Source organism: Vipera ursinii, assembly GCF_947247035.1.
Source record: "Vipera ursinii genome assembly, chromosome: 1".
Lineage (NCBI taxonomy): Eukaryota > Metazoa > Chordata > Lepidosauria > Squamata > Viperidae > Vipera > Vipera ursinii.
The window spans coordinates 259,519,401-259,535,776 of record NC_139512.1 but is presented as its reverse complement, the minus strand read 5'-3'; the positions used below and the strand labels follow the sequence as shown (position 1 = coordinate 259,535,776).

Below are 16,376 nucleotides of genomic sequence, written 5' to 3'. Positions count from 1 at the left end.
TTGCCCCCAACAAGCTGGGATACATTTTTTCTAGAAATTATGAGAAATGCTACTAAAAATAACCTTAACGTTTTTCTAATGTTTAGGTATCCTGCCTGTATTCTGCTAAATATTTGGGACTCTAAAACTTTGGATGGTATTGCTTTTCTGATACTAATTTGGATTTTTGAATAAAGCAGGGTATTCTTATTTAGGAAATGTGGTATATGTGGTATGGGATTGACTTACAATCACAACTGAGCCCCAAATTTCTGTTGCTAAGTGAGACAGTTGTTAAGAGAGTTTTGCCCCATTTTATGATCTTTCTTGCCACAATTGTTAGATGAACCATTGCAGTTGTTAAGTTAGTAACACGGTTGTTAGGTGACTGACTTCCCCACTGACCTTGCTTGTCTGAAGGTTGCAACAGGAGATCACATGACCTTGGGACACTGCAAACGTCATAAATATGAATCAGTGGCCAAGCGTCTGAATTTTGGATCACGTGACCATGTGGATGCTGGCAATGACCATAAGTGTGAAAAACGGTCATAATGTGAGATTGCTCACTGGTTTCAGTAAGATTTTCTTCCTAACTTGGAGTGTTGGGAAGTTAGTTTGTACATGATACAGCACATGGATTTTAATAATTTGGTTTTTTTAAATAACTTTTTAACTGAAGGTATAGAGAAATGATGCATTCGCTGAAGAATGTCATGATGGTTGTAGTTGAATCTCTAATTAACAAGTTTGAAGAAGATCAAATGCGCTACAAAGAGATGCAAAGAAAAGTGAAAACAGAACCACCCAACAGTTACTATGCAGATAACTGTTCTGATAGTGATTCTTCCTTCAACCAGGTATGTAATTATACAAAGGAATGGATGGGGAGAAAGAGAGAGAGAGACTGACTGAGACTCTTTGGTGCTATGCAACACTGTTGAAGATAATATTTTCACAAATTAGGTTTCCATCTCCTTTGTCATTTTTTTTTAGCCTTCTAGTTCTTCTGATCCCCTTCTTCTTATACTCTATAATAGAGTTAGTGTTTTGAAGTCCATAAAGGGGAAAAAGGAAATTTGCCATTCATTTTCCAAAATGTATCCCTTTTGAATATGGACAAAGCAAGTTGGTTGGTTCTTTTTTAGATCATGGTTGTTTAGAGTTAGAAAACAATTATTCTGGAAAAAACCTGCTTTGGGTTGCAATTATATCCTTAAACAGGAAATGATGTAGTGTCACACCGAACACAAATATGCGACAAAATTTTGAACTTTCATTCTTTCCTCATAAACTATCCAAATATTCTGAGACAACAGTTGCTCTGAAGACAGCAGCAAACCAAAGCATATACCGTAGCTTGGAAAGAAGTGTTGGAAATTAGAATAGAAAGAACATTGTTAGGAAAGAGTAGCAGGGATTTAAATTACTAGGCATGACCACGCTGGCAAGTGTTCTGTAGAAAAGACAATTATACCAGTATCAGGGTGGCATGTGGATGATCAAGGGGGATAAAGCTGACCTATCTTAGAGAAGAGAAAAAATTAGTTCTGGAATAATGTTTTCAGATAGAGTTTTGTATTGGCCAATTTACAGATTTATAGCTCCGTGACTAAGTGATCCGTGCATGCGTTCAGTTCTGTTCTGAGTGCAGTTTCTTTTAATCACATGGATGGTGAAGGTATATGTTTTTCTTTATTAGTAAATAGATCTGTACTTCTATAAATACTTACTTGTACTGGATGAAAATTATTCCTAAGCTGCTATACCTTGAGATTATTGCTATCAGTGTCTCCAATTTCATCCTTTGCCATTTTCAGAGATAAACTGGCATCTTGAGGCAGTGAGTCAAGGTACAGTTAGGGGAGTGAGGTTAAGAGTGGATTGCTTCTCCTGGTTTCAGTATAAATAGGGTTTTTTTCCGGCACTTCTTACACGTAAAATCAAAATCAGCAGAAATTGGGACTGGAGTGGTCTATGTATTTGGTATCATATCATACCAGGCTTTTTAGTCACATAGATTTATGTCAGCATGATAGTAGGTGCTGCACCAAAGTTAGTGGAGAATAGGCATTTCTTTCTTTGTGGTTATTACTGCTGACAAAGGCAATGAGAGATTGTTTTCTCTAATTTACACTGCTAGACTTAAAGTTGTATTTTCTTGAAACTGTTATGATAAAATCAATAAATAAAATCTATTCCATTTAAAGCGAAGTCTAGAGGTCTATTGATTTTTAGAGACGTGTGCTTTCTTTGGCGGAAGACAAAATACACGAGAGTGCCTTACAGAAACTCTGGGGCACACCGAATATTTTCCCATTTAAAGATTTCTCACTAACTGCAGTGCTGAAGTGAATTAAATTGCATATCTTCACTATAATGTAATGTAGAAGAGGCATCCAAAATATCCATAGCTCTTTCTGCCATCCAGTGCAGTGGTATAAACAGTTCACAGGATAGAAGGGGAAAAAATGACAACTGGGAGAGAGAATGGAAAGGAGTGAGTAAGGAAGATAGATAGATAGATAGATAGATAGTAGGTAGGTAGGTAGGTAGAAAGGTAGAAAGATAGAAGGTGTAGTCCATAGACTTGCAGAATAGAGGAGAAAGAGGTCTGCAAACATTGGAGATGTCACCTTTTTAAAATACGGCTGCAACTAGCTCATCAGCTCTCTGAACAACATATGGCAGTTATATTTATAGGAGTGTGCATAAACTGAATTCACCCAGGAAGAAAATGTAGCAGTTTATGACAAAGATCCATCCATAGATGTGGCAGTTCAGTCATTGACTTCAGGCCAATCACATATCTTACCTACTTCTTCGTGGTGTTCTAATGAAGGAAGAGACTGCTTTAAATCATTATATCATTTTTTAAAGATTTAAAGATGTAATAATTGAAATGTGCTCTTTCTTTTTTTAATAGTGATCTAAATCCTATAATTTTAATAGTGATCTAAATCCTTAGTTTCATTTGGGTTTGGTTAGTGAGAATTTTTACAATGTATTGCAGAGTTACACATTTATGAATCAAGAACAATTACAGCTGCTTGTAGAAAGACTCGATCTGACACAACCTAAGGAGGTAAGTTTTAAAAAAAATTTGGAGGGGGGAAATATCTTATTCTCTTGCGTATGCACGGACAAATTAAGTTTGGTTTTGTCACGTTTAATGCTCTAGTCATAGAGCGCGTAACCGGTCTACCCGCCCCTCATTCTCCTGCAGTTGGTCGTATTGATCCTAGTTTTGCTGCGCAAGCCAGTATCCGCAACAGCAAAGAAGTACGACTGGCGAAGGGGAGAAATCCCCAGTGCGATCTGTATAAGAAACAATAATGGGAGGCTGGGTGCCGTACAACGGGGGGGGGATGGCCATAGGACAGGAGGCACTGGGGGACCATCCTATTAGCAATGTGTATCCAGACACGTCCAAAGTGGCAAAGAGAGCGACAAGAGAGGCGATGATTCCTGAATCCGTGAACATACAGACGGATGCAAGACAATTAGAAGCAATATGATCAATTGGGGCAGGTAGACCGGTAATGTGGTCTGTTAGCAGATCGCAAAAACAGCTGATCCTATAAGCAGGCTCCGGCATTCCACTCTGACGATGTCGACAGTTAGCTGACAAAATCTTAGTTTATTAAACAGTTGGGGTTTTTTACATTTATCCTGGTGTTCAACTATTTCTCTCAACATGAATGTACCTGGAATTTGTATTTTGTGTGTGTGTGTGTGTGTGTGTGTGTGTGTATGTATGTGTATGTATGTATGTATGTATGTATGTATATGTATATAAATTTTTTATACTCACAAATGCTTAATATTTTATCAGCAACATACTGTGGGTTCCAACATTTAACTTATTAATACATGGTAAATTCCTTTCTCTACCACGTTTTTCTAACCATTGATAAAAGGTGTCCCATGTTCTAAAGTATACTGAATCTTCTCTCTTTTTTTTTTATTGAAAAGTTTTAAGATACAATTTTCCTTTAAAAATCCCCCCTTCCCCCTCCCTCCTCCCCCCTCCCTCCCCCCCTCCCCCCTCCCCCCCCGACTTCCCAGAGCTAAATACAAGGTATATATATAAAAAGCAATCATAAACAATCATATACTAACAACTATAAACTCTAAAATCCATCACTCTCTAGCTTATATAGGATAAAACAAGCCTTAGTAATATTGAATATGTATAAAAAGAAACTAAAATAAGAAAAGAAAAGAAAAAACGAAAGAAGACTTATTCAAATGCTACATAAAACTTCTTAACCCTATACTTGTTCTGGATAAACTCAATCCATTTTCTCCATTCCATAATATAGCGTTCTTGCGAATGATCTTTCAAATAGGCCGAAATCTTCGCCATCTCTGCCAGGTCGGAAACCTTTAAAGTCCACTCTTCTATGGTCGGCAGTTCCTCTTTCTTCCAATATTGGCCTATCAAAAGTCTTGCTGCCGTAATTAAGTTCAACATCAACTTGGTGTCCACAACTGTAGCGTCTGCAATTATTCCCAACAAAAAAAGTTGCGGACAAAACTTTATCCTCTGTTTAAAAATCTTCTGCATATTCCACCAAACTTTTATCCAAAAAGCCTTAACCTTCTTACATGTCCACCATATGTGAAAATATGTTGCATCTTCCTCACCGCACCTCCAACATTTAGGCTGATAATTCGGATACATACTTGCAAGCTTTTTAGGATCTAAATGCCATCTATAAAACATTTTGTAAAAGTTCTCTCTTAGATTTTGAGCTTGAGTAAATTTTACGTTCCTCACCCAAATCTTTTCCCACGTGTCCATTGTGATAACTTCCTGGATGTTTTGGGCCCATTTTATCATACAATCCTTAACAAGCTCTGTTTCTGAGTCAATCTATATCAATGCAAGATATATCCGTTTGATATGTGCTGGTCCCTGATTTCTAATTTGCTTTATCAAATTTTCATCAGTCATTGTAAATCCATTTTTCTGGTCTTCTTTCCACCTGGCCCGTAACTGAGTATATTGAAACCAATTTTGAACAACCTTCTCTTCTCGCAAGAGGCTATATGATTTCAAACACCAAACATTTCTTTCCAAGCTGAGGATCTCCTTGTACGTAGTCACATCATGTTTGAAGCCAGCATGTATATTTTCTATTGCGTGTTTTGGAATTGCCCACAATGGTATCTTGCAACTTAACTTATGTCTATACTTCTTCCAAACTCTCAGCAATGCCTGTCTTAAAATATGCACCCTAAACACGTTGTCTACCTTCTTATCATACAACAAATATGCATGCCAGCCAAACAACAAATCATGGCCCTCAAGATTTAATAACCTCCCTTGCGTCAAATTAATCCAATCACTTATTCCTACTAATGCAGCAGCTTCATAATATAATTTAAAATTAGGCAATTTAAGGCCACCTCTCTCACGAGTATCCTGCATAATCTTAAGTTTAACTCGTGGCTTTTTCCCTGCCCACACAAATTTATTGATACCTCGCTGCCATTCCTCCAAATTAGAATCTTTCTTAAGAATCGGTATCATTTGAAATAAAAATAAAAATTTAGGCAGGACATTCATTTTTACTGCTGCAATCCGTCCCAACAAAGACAATTGCAATTTTTCCCAACTCTCCAATTCTTTTTGAATTTTCCCCCATAGTTTTTCATAATTATTTTTATATAGCTTTGTATTAGAGGGCGACAAAATCACCCCCAAATATTTAACCCTTTTAACAATCTCAAATCCAGTTAATCCTTCTAAGAGAGCCTTTTGCGAAACTGTCATATTTCTGGCCAAAATTTTGGTTTTCTGTGTATTAACTTTAAATCCAGAAACCTTCCCATATTGTGTTATTATCTCCATCAGGTCCACAACAGAGTTCTCTGGCTGGGTCACTGTAACAACCAGATCGTCTGCGAATGCTCTCAATCTGTAGTCCTGATCTCCAATTTGTATCCCCTTAATTTTTTCCGAATTCCGAATTTTAACCAATAATATCTCTAATGTTAACACAAATAACAAGGGCGATAACGGACACCCTTGCCTTGTGCCCTTCTCAATATTACATGCTTCTGTCAAGCTATTATTAACTATAATTCGGGCAGTTTGTTTTTGATATAATTTTGATATAATCGGTTGTAAAAATTTTTCCCCAAAATCCATTTTGTCTAAAACTTTCAACAAAAATTTCCAATTCAATTGATCAAAAGCTTTTTCAGCATCTAAAAAAATTAGCACCGCAGCGATCTGGTTGTTCCTTTCCAAAAACTCTAACACATCAACTATATGCCTCACATTATTTTTCATTTGCCTACCACTAATAAACCCCGTTTGATCCCCATGAATCACCTGTTGCAGAACCCTCATCAGTCTATTAGCCAAAACCTTAGCAAATATCTTGTAATCTGTATTTAAAAGCGATATCGGTCTATAGTTTTTAACTTGAGTAGCATCTTGGTCTTCCTTCGGAATCAAAGAAATAAAAGCTGTTCTCCAAGACGGTGGCACCTTTCCCCCCCTCTGGATTGTCTGGAACAGTTCCTTTAATGGTTTTATCATCTCTAATTGTAAATTTTTGTAATAGGCCGCAGTCAAGCCATCCGTACCTGGTGCTTTATCCACCTTCAATTCCTTAATTGCTGTGAAAATTTCTTCTTCTGTAATCAGTTGATTAATCCCCTCTTTTTGTACTTGCGTAAGAACCGGGATGCTAGCATTCTCCAAATATATATCAATATCTTTTTCATTAATTTCCTCTTTAGCATATAATTTCGAATAGAAATCCACAAAAGCATCCTTAATAAGATTCTGTTGAAACACAACCCTTCCTTTATACTCAATCTTATCTATATTAGAAGCCCTTTGTTTTTTCCTCAGTCTATAAGCTAACCATCTGCCTGGTTTATTAGCGTTGCAAAAAGTATTATGCCTAGCAAACCGCAGATTGGTCGCCACTTGATCAGCCATTAATTTATCAAATTGTCCTCTTAACAGTCTAATAGCATCCTTGGTCTTCACATCCTCTGAGTTCAAAATCAAAGCCTTTTATTTTTCCTTTATTTCATTCTCCAGTTCTTTCCTTCTAGTTTCCACTGCACGTCTATGTTTATTATTCATATATATCAACACCCCTCTCATATAGGCCTTGCTAGCATCCCAAACCATATCCATAGAGATACCCTTATTCATGTTAATCTCAAAAAAATCCTTCATCCGCTGTTTGCATTCTTCCACATTTCTCTGATTTCTAAACAAATTCTCATTTACGCACCACGAGCGCCTGTCTCTTATCTCCTTATCAATCTCTAACCAAACTGGACTGTGATCAGAGATAGTTCTTGCACAAATCTTCACCTTTTTGGTCCTCAAAAAAAAATCATTAGTCAGCAAAATAAAATCAATCCTCGAAAAAGATTGATGTCTATCAGAATAAAAAGTATAATCCTTCTCCTGCAAATGTCTCTCACGCCAAATATCTCGCAATTCCAGGTCATCCTTCATTTCAAAAAAAGATTTAGGCAATCTAGCATGACTTGGAATGCGCTTGAAAACTCCAGCCTTGTCCAACTGTACATCCAAAACACCATTCCAGTCCCCCATAAAAATAAAAGATTTATAATCCAACTGGGTAAGCTTTGTGTGAAGTAAACTAAAAAAGTCAGCTTGTTGTTGATTAGGTGCATATAATCCAACTAAAAGCGTCTTTTTACCTTCTAACAGCAGCTCAATCATAACATATCTTCCATGCTTGTCTGCTTCAATTAAGTCTGCTGTTAAGGCACTTTTAACATAAACAACCACTCCATTTTTCTTGTTCTCTGCAGAAGCAACAAATTGCGTACCCAACCTCGAGTTCGATAAATACTTTTGATCCAAAACTCTAATATGCGTTTCTTGCAAACATATAACATCTATCTTAAATTGTTTTAAATATTGAAAAACTTTCTTTCTCTTCTGTGGTGAATTTAGTCCATTAACGTTCCAGGTTAAGAATTTAGTTGCCATGCATATCCTCCCAAAGCTCTTGGAGCACAGCTTTGATAGGACTATCTTCTTTAGGCCGTGCTCCTCCCACTGCTTGGCTATGAGTACGTTGTGAAGATTCTGAAGACTTTTGCTGGTCTTGTTCTTTTATTTTCTTTGCTCGTTTTAAAGCAGCACGCGTTACCCTTTGCTCTCTAGGATCATCCAAAGAAGTTATAGCTTGATCTCCTCCAGCACCATTATCCTCTGTTTCATCCTCTTGATGTTCTCCTTCTCCAGATCCCTTTGCAGCTTCCAGAAGTGTTAATGGGGTTGCTTTTAAAACATTATTGTAGAAATCACGCGCTTGCTTCACAGTAATCAGCCGATACCTTTTACCTTCATGCATCACCATCAGCCCGTCTGGAATCTCCCATCTGAACCTTATATCTCGTTGCTTGAGCTCTTGCACAAGAAATGTAAAGTCCTTCCTTCTCCTTAAAATCTTTGGAGGGATTTCTTTTAAAACCAAGACTTCTTGATCAGCAATCACAACTTTAGCATCATAGGCAGCTTGTATAACTTCATCTCTAATTTCTCTTTTTGCAAAGTAAACCACCACATCTCTAGGCAACTTTCTCTGTCTGGCAATCCATGAATTCACACGGAACACTTTATCCATAGCTGCTCTTATTTCAGATGCTGGCTGGTTCAATACCACTTCGAGAGCCTCAGAAACCAGCTGCTTTAAATCTTCCTTAATATTCTCTTTTAAACCTCTGATTCTAACAGCAAACTGCATCTGGTAATATTGGGCAAGGCTTAACTCCCTTTCCATTTTGTCTCTTAAATTTTCATTCTCCCGTACTTTTACTTCTAATATTGCATTCTTTTGGGTCAAATCATCCACTTTTTCATCTAAATCTTCCACACATTCCGCCACTTTATGCACTGAAGACAAAATGTCTACCTTCATCATGCTGAACTTCTGTTCCATCCTCTCTTCCATTCTCTCCTCCAGTTTCTCCAATTTCTCCTCCATCTGTGCAAATTTATCACCAATTGATTGATTAATTGATTCCAAAAGTACCTGGGCATGTTTATCCAGAGCATCTCGCAAGTCCTTCGGTGTCAGTACATCAGGAGGGTGCAACGCCTGTAATGATGATTGTTGCACCGGAGAAGATCCACCACTCCGAAGAGTTTTAGGGGGAGGTTTAGCCGCCATCTTTTACTTTTCAATTGTGACGCACTTTCACTTAAAGTTTAAAAAGTCCATCAAGCTCGAGAGTATAATAAAATAATCCTCTTCACCTTTTCCTCTTGTACCGCTCTGCCTGCTCCTTTAATCCATAGTCCTTTCTTCAGGCAGGGGTGGTCGCAGACGCCTGGCTCTGCTCCAAGAAATCCGGAGCAGAGACGCTGGCCAGCTGGGAGCAACCCAGGCTTCGGGGGAGTTCAATCCTTCAGCCGCCCAAGCTCCAAGCTCAGGCGGCCCCGGAGAACTCGACCCCTACCTGGGGCCTCACCCCCTCCTCTTCTCCCGAGGAGGGGGCTTCAAATTCGCCCGAACAGCTGATCGGCGCTGTTTCGGGCGAAAAAACACACAGCTGAGCCGCGGGCAGCCCGGGAAGGCTGTCTCCGGCGCCGCGCAGCCACCGGAAGTCCTGAATCTTCTCTCTTAAAAGAGAAAGCAGTTTCATTTTTGTAATCTAAAAAGACATAAAACTCAAGGAAAAGCATAGCGTAGAGTAAAAGAGGTGGAGATGTGATCAATGGTGTGAGGATACTTGGCAGATGGATGGAAATATGCATCTTAATGGGACAGAATCAGTTTCCCACTGTTCCTCTTATCCAGCTTCTACTTTAAGCATAGTCTATTTCTACTTCTTTCCCTGAGATGGTTCCTCATAAGTCTCATTGGTATCAACTACTTTGATAAAAGTTATTCAGTAGAGGTGGGCATGTAGTATAGCAAAACTATGTGCATATATTTGAGAGTAAAAATGGATAAAAGAGTTTAGGTAATCAATATTTTTCAGGAACACCCCCCTCCCCCAATCAGATAGCATTGGTTTTAGTTTGCCAAGCATAACTCTTTCTCCAATGTTATTTAATGAAATTAACATTGCAGTTGCCCGGTTTGAAAACACAGAACAGCAGGTGTTGAAAATAGATATAGAATACAAAAGATGACTGTATAAGTACATGACTTTATCTCTTTTGTGAAAGTTTTTTTTTTGTTTGAAATGTTTGTATCAGGACCTTTCTTACAGTCTGAATCTCATTTGTTAAGCATTTAACTGTAAAATTTCACCTTTTCCATTTAAAATAGATACATAATTTAATTCATTGACTGTTTCACTCTACAAACGTTTAATTACAGCCTTTGTGCTTAATTTTATTCTCCATAAAATAGCAGAACAACGATTGACATTGCATACTTGCATTGAATTGAAATTGCAATATTGAATATTGAATCTTCCCAATATTTGGGAGAGAATGGAAAAGGACAGTCCAGGTAGCTTTCTTGAGAAAACCATGGCTAAGGAAATGGTCTGCCATTGACTTCTAGGATGCTTTTTGACTTCCTGTTGTAGCCTACAGTCTTGGGATCTTCCAGTGTCTGAGCTTGATTGGCTTTATGTATAATAGAATAGAATATTCTTTATTGGCCAAATGTGATTGGACTCACAAGGAATTTGTCTCCAGAACATAGCCTCTCAGTGTACATACAATATAATATAATAATAAAATACCAATAGGAGAATGTAATAGGAAAAATGAGAAAGATAATAGTAATACAGACCTACTAAGTGGGTAAATGTCTTTAGACATAAGATAGTGCTGTGGGAATTAGGTGTTCAGAGTGATGGCAGGAGGGGAAAAAATGGTGTGTCTAATTGTATTGGCATGCAGTTCCCTATTGTGGCATCCCAAGAGAGGAATTGAAACAGTTTATGACCTGGATGTAAAGGATCTGTAGATATTTTTTTCCTGGTTCTTCCAGAACCATGCAGTATACCAGTCCTCAGTGAAAGGCAGCCTGGTTGCATTCATTTTTTCCTGCAGTCCTAACTATCCATTGAAGTCTCTACCTGTCCTGTTTAGTTGCTGTGCCAAACTGGACAGTTTCTGAGCTTGATTAGCTTTATGAAATCAGACCAAGGTCTGTATGTGTGAAAGGAGTGGAGAGGAGAGGGAGGGGAGGAGAGGGCAGATCAAATAACCTTTGACACAAAGGCAAGTAAAAAAAAATATAGCAGAAGTTAGAGGTGTATAAAGATAAGATAAGATAACCTTTATTGTCATTTTTGTTTACTGTGGGCACCACGGCACACATCAGAAATGAAATTTAGTTGCCCGCTCTCAAAGTGAAACACATACATGACACACACCTAAACATACTATATACAACATATGTATAGACCCACACCCCTACATAAACATAACAAATAAATATTACATACTGTCCATCTTGAATATATAACGGAAGGAGGAGTTCACAAGGTTAATGCTGTATGGAATGAAACTGGCTGAAAGGAAAAGGAAAAAGGTAAAGAAATGAGGGTTTTTTCCATCCTTAATGATTTGGGTAATGATGGACAATTAGATTTTTGACATAGCCTTTATTGTAGCTTTATAATATATATTTATTTTATTCCAATAATGCAGTTTTCTTACTCAGTTCTCCTTGACCTTTTAGGTGCGCCAAGAAGCTATTCAAACTTTGTGTTCTGCACCCCCATCTGATATTTTAAATTGTGAAAGTTGGAGTACCTTACGCAAACATCTTGCAACAGCACTCTCGGATCCTGATTCCAATTTCAGTGTAAAGATACTAATAAGCTTTTTATTCTTGACCAATATTTCAATTGATCGTAATTTATACAGTACATAAAATCCAAATATTTGTACCAGCTACCTAAGAAATTGGTAATTCAAAAGGATTCTCACTATATGGTTAAAGAAGCAAATGTATTGTTATGACTTTTTCAGGCACTATTCAGAAAACATTAGTTTCCTGAATAATGCCTGAATAAATAATTCCTGAAAAACTCCTGAATAAATAAAACCAGGAAAATGTTACTAATATATGATTACGGTATATTATAGCATTTTCTTTGAATTAGATAAGAGCAACATGTGAGAGTCCCAGAAATATTAGATGCAAAGTGATTGAGCTGTTAATAATATGAAATAGATAATACTTTCTGTATACATAAACTTGAATGTAGTTCTAATTAATCCATTGTAGCTGATATATTTGCACAGTAATTTTCAGCCATTGGACAGTGTTTAATTTACTGTTTTAAATATATATTTTATTAAGGTTTTAATAAAGATAAATACTAACAGAAAGTAATATTTAGAATAAAAAAGAAGAAAGTGCAGAGAAAAAAGCATATAAAGAAGTAGCTTCTCAATTTATAACGGTTATAAATTTACTCCCTACTCTTATTATTATTATCTATTTTATATTATTATCTGTTAATTACAGCATGACTTTAATTTTTCCTATAATCTTAATTTTTTTCTTATCATAAAAACTGTATATCATAATTTCATTTTTTCTATTTCATGAAAAAAGTCTATTCCAGTTAGCAATAAATTTAGATAATATGTTTTCTCTGGTCAAAGATATCAGTTTGCCATCTCTACAAGTTCTGTCATCTTCACCAACTATTTCTCCATTGTAGGTAACTTTGAATCTTTCCACCTATGTGCATGAATAATCTTGCTGTAGGCATCCTGTATAAAAAACAACATTCCATGACTTTTTTCCAATTATTAATCAGGCCTGAAAGAAAAACCTCTGGTTTTAATTATATACTAATTTTTAAAATCTTCTGACTTGATGCGTGAATCCAAAGTTTTCTGGCTTTGTTGAGCATGATAAAATGTCCCCTTTTGTTATTTACATTTCCAACATAAATTTGATCTTGTATCTTCATATTTTGTTACCATCTTTGTCTTCTGTTTGTTAATCTTAAAACTTGCTAACGCACTAAATTCTTTAGCTTTCCCATTAGTGTTTCGATTCCCTTGAAAGGATCTTTCAAAACCAGTTGCACCTGCAAAAGCTCTTAAGTTGTAATTCTTTTTTTAAATTTTTAACTCCCGCAATCTTCTCATCTAATCTCATATCTCTGTTCAGAATTTCAAGAAACAAAATAAACAAAAGAGAAGACACTGGGCAACTTTGTCTTGTTCTTTTTTCTTTTTTTGTATCTCACATATATTTGTTAGATCTTCATTAACGATTTCTGTTTTCTGTGAAGCATAAATCAATTTTATCCATTTTATAAAATTCTGCCCAAAATTTATATTTCCCAAAATGTTAAATCGAAAAGTCCAATTCAAACTGTCAAAGCATTCCCTGCATCTAAAAAAAAAATAAAAATATGCAGCTTGTTTTTCATCATGTTGTTCCAAGTACTCTAGAATGTCCAACACAATTCTGACACTGTCTTTTAGATAAAAATCAGCATTGATCTTTGGGAATAAATTTTTGCAAAATTAGCAAGGATAATGTAGGGGATAAGAGGCTGATTTATAGGATTGGGAGGCACAGATTCTAATACATCAGCCAGGAAAGCTAACTGGGTGACTTTGATTTAAAATCTCTGTTTCAGCTAGCTTGGAGGGCTTTTGCTTTGAAGGGAAAGAGCACAATCAATCTTAGTAATAATAATGACAATAATATTAGAATCTTCAAAATCAGGATGTAAGTGGGGGGGAAATAAATAAAAGAAATCAGCAGCATATATTGTGGTACAGGTGTGGTTCAGATTATATGAACCTAGTAATTCAGGTGAGTTGCAGGACCAAGAAAAGGCAAATAATTAAATGTGAATCACAACTGTTACATACTTGTATGTAGTGTCATGATACGTGCACAAAATGGTGGAGCTTGACTTTGATATTGCTACTCAGATGTCATCCTTTTGAACTCATCAGTATTAGCTGATGTCCATGCCTAGTAACATGGCTTTAATTCGTTTTTTTATAGGACAAAGTCTTGAAATTTTATGCCAAGACATTTTCTTCCTCTCCATTAAATATGACAAGAGAACTCTATACAAGCTTAGGTGAGCTCAAGATACTTCTTTTCAGAAACAAATGACCACAATTTTCACTGGGTCTCTTAAATTAATTGGCAATTATTTTTCTCTTTACAGCAAAGTACTTAGAGGCATATTTTCTTGTTGAAGATAATTACATTCCTAGTGTATCAATGGGTATTGACATAAGCAACCCAGACATAATACGTTTACTTAAAAAGGTACAATATACTTATTTCCCAATGTTATTTAGTTATTTAAGGTGTTTTTGATCAAGGGTTTTAAAATAGAATAATTATCCTTTTATTCATAGATGCGACTCCTGAATGAGTACCAGAGAGAAGTCTCTTCTTTTTGGATACGTCATCCAGAAAAGTATATAAGTTTTTTTTAATGTGGTTGTGTTTTCATTTGTGTTTCCAGTTTGCTTATGCAGATTGATAGATAGGAATGATGAAGTTTGCTTAGGTTATCAGATGCTTTGCCTTTGTTTCAGTGTAACTGAAAAAGCTTCTGAAGTTTCAATGAAGCTGTCATAAGTCTATATAAAACATGATCATATGTAAATAAGATCTTTGATTTTTTTTTCCCTGTCTCTCCCCAATTTTTCTCCTTTGTACTACTTGCCTACTTGCAACTGGTTTCACATGATATGTTTAAAGATTTGGGTTGCAGTCTTGTGTTTGTTACTTAGGAATGTGTCCCACTGAAATTTTATGTGGCTATTTTAAATTCATAAGATTGTGCAATTAGAATCAAAACTGCTTTTCCTTTTGATATGACTTTAGGTTTGTTTCAGCTTTAAATATGACATTCTGCTTAATTTAAATTATTTTTCCAGCCTAACTTCATAATACTTTAATTCTCATTTGGTTGATCCAACGGCAATGAGACAGTTTCTAGAATTTTAAATAATATTTTACCAGAAAGCTTAGGCACAAGTAGTATCCATACCAACATTGTGATATTTATGAAACTCTTCCCCCCCCCAAATTTATTTAGGTACATGGAAGAAATAATGGAGAGTACTTTATCCCTTCTGGCCGTAAAGCATAATTTAAGTCTGATTGCTGCTTCTGAATTTTGGGATCCAGTATACTTTTTGGCTTTGGTTGATCTCAAAGCTGTCTGGTTTAAAAAATGGATGGTAAGGAAATGTGTACATTTTTGATATTCAGTCTTATTTTGTTACCTTTTCAAGGTTCTTTGGTGCAAGTGGACTGAGCAGAAATATATTTCTCCAAAAAGTATTGATGAGATATCCATCCTCTTATCAGCTTTAGTGTTTTTCCATGCTAATGATGGGACACCAATTTCCAAATAATGTTAATAGTTAACTGAATCTATTTTTCATTCCATCTACATAATATTGTAGGCTTGTGGACCTAAAATTTTCAGCCACTCATTTGCAGTGATCTGGTTGTTGTTTTTTGTCCAACTGACTACTTTATCCCAAACTGAGATTGTAGAGCTTCCAACTAAATAATATATAACCCATCTCTAAACTCAGTTTGCACTTGAAAACTACAAGGTAGCCAACATAATTTTGAAGAAGACTTCATATGGAGATCCAGGAAATTACAGTCTTGTCAGTTTAACTTCTGTTCCAGGGAAAATAATAGAAACTGCAATTAAAGATAAAATTACCCAATGTTTAGAGACATAGTCCGTGATCAAGAATTCCCAACATGATTTTACTGAGGGAAGATCCTGCCTAACTAGACTTCTACAACTCTTTGAGGATATTAATAAAAATGCAAGCCAGTAGATATCATCTGCTTAGATTTTCTAAAAGCCTTTGTCTCAGTAAGCTAAATAGCCATGGGATAAAAAGACAACCCTATTATCAATAAGCAACTGTCTAAAAAACAGAAAACAGACTAGGAGTGGACATTTCTCACAATCGAAAGATGTAACGTGGGTTCCCCCAGAGATATGTTCTAGGATTGGAGCTTTTTAATGCATATATGTAGGTAGGTAGGTAGGTAGGTAGGAAGGCAGGCAGGCAGGCAGGAAGGAAGGAAGAAAGGAAGGAAGGATCTGGAATTGGGCAGGACAAGTAGAATAGCCAAGTTTACAAATGACACTAAATTGTTCAGAGTGGTAAAAATAAGGAACTACAAAGAGCTTCAAAGAGATCTCTACTCATTAGGGGAATGGGTGTCAGAATGGCAGATGTCATTCAATGTGAGCAAGTGTAAGTTGGTAGCAAAAATCCTAACTACTCATACAAACTAATGAGATCAGAACTAATGGTGAGTGATGATGAAAAAGATATTGAAATAATAGTTAAAATTTCAGTTAACGTGTTGATGCAGTATGCATTCAAAAAGATGAACAGTTTTTTAAGAGACAATAAGAAATGTTATTGA

The 16,376-nt window shown here is 36.2% G+C and overlaps 1 protein-coding gene across 1 annotated transcript in view; it reads left to right on the top strand.

Annotated features, from left to right (window-relative positions):
- The window catches only part of TBC1D32 (TBC1 domain family member 32), a 102,782-nt gene that overhangs the window by 10,196 nt on the left and 76,210 nt on the right, over window positions 1–16,376 (top strand). Inside the window, exons 4-10 of the mRNA XM_083350183.1 lie at window positions 662–839; window positions 2,993–3,064; window positions 11,646–11,771; window positions 13,953–14,031; window positions 14,122–14,225; window positions 14,318–14,379; window positions 15,007–15,151. Of these exons, the coding sequence (XP_083206309.1) occupies window positions 662–839; window positions 2,993–3,064; window positions 11,646–11,771; window positions 13,953–14,031; window positions 14,122–14,225; window positions 14,318–14,379; window positions 15,007–15,151 (766 nt within the window). The remainder of the gene's footprint in view (window positions 1–661; window positions 840–2,992; window positions 3,065–11,645; window positions 11,772–13,952; window positions 14,032–14,121; window positions 14,226–14,317; window positions 14,380–15,006; window positions 15,152–16,376) is intronic.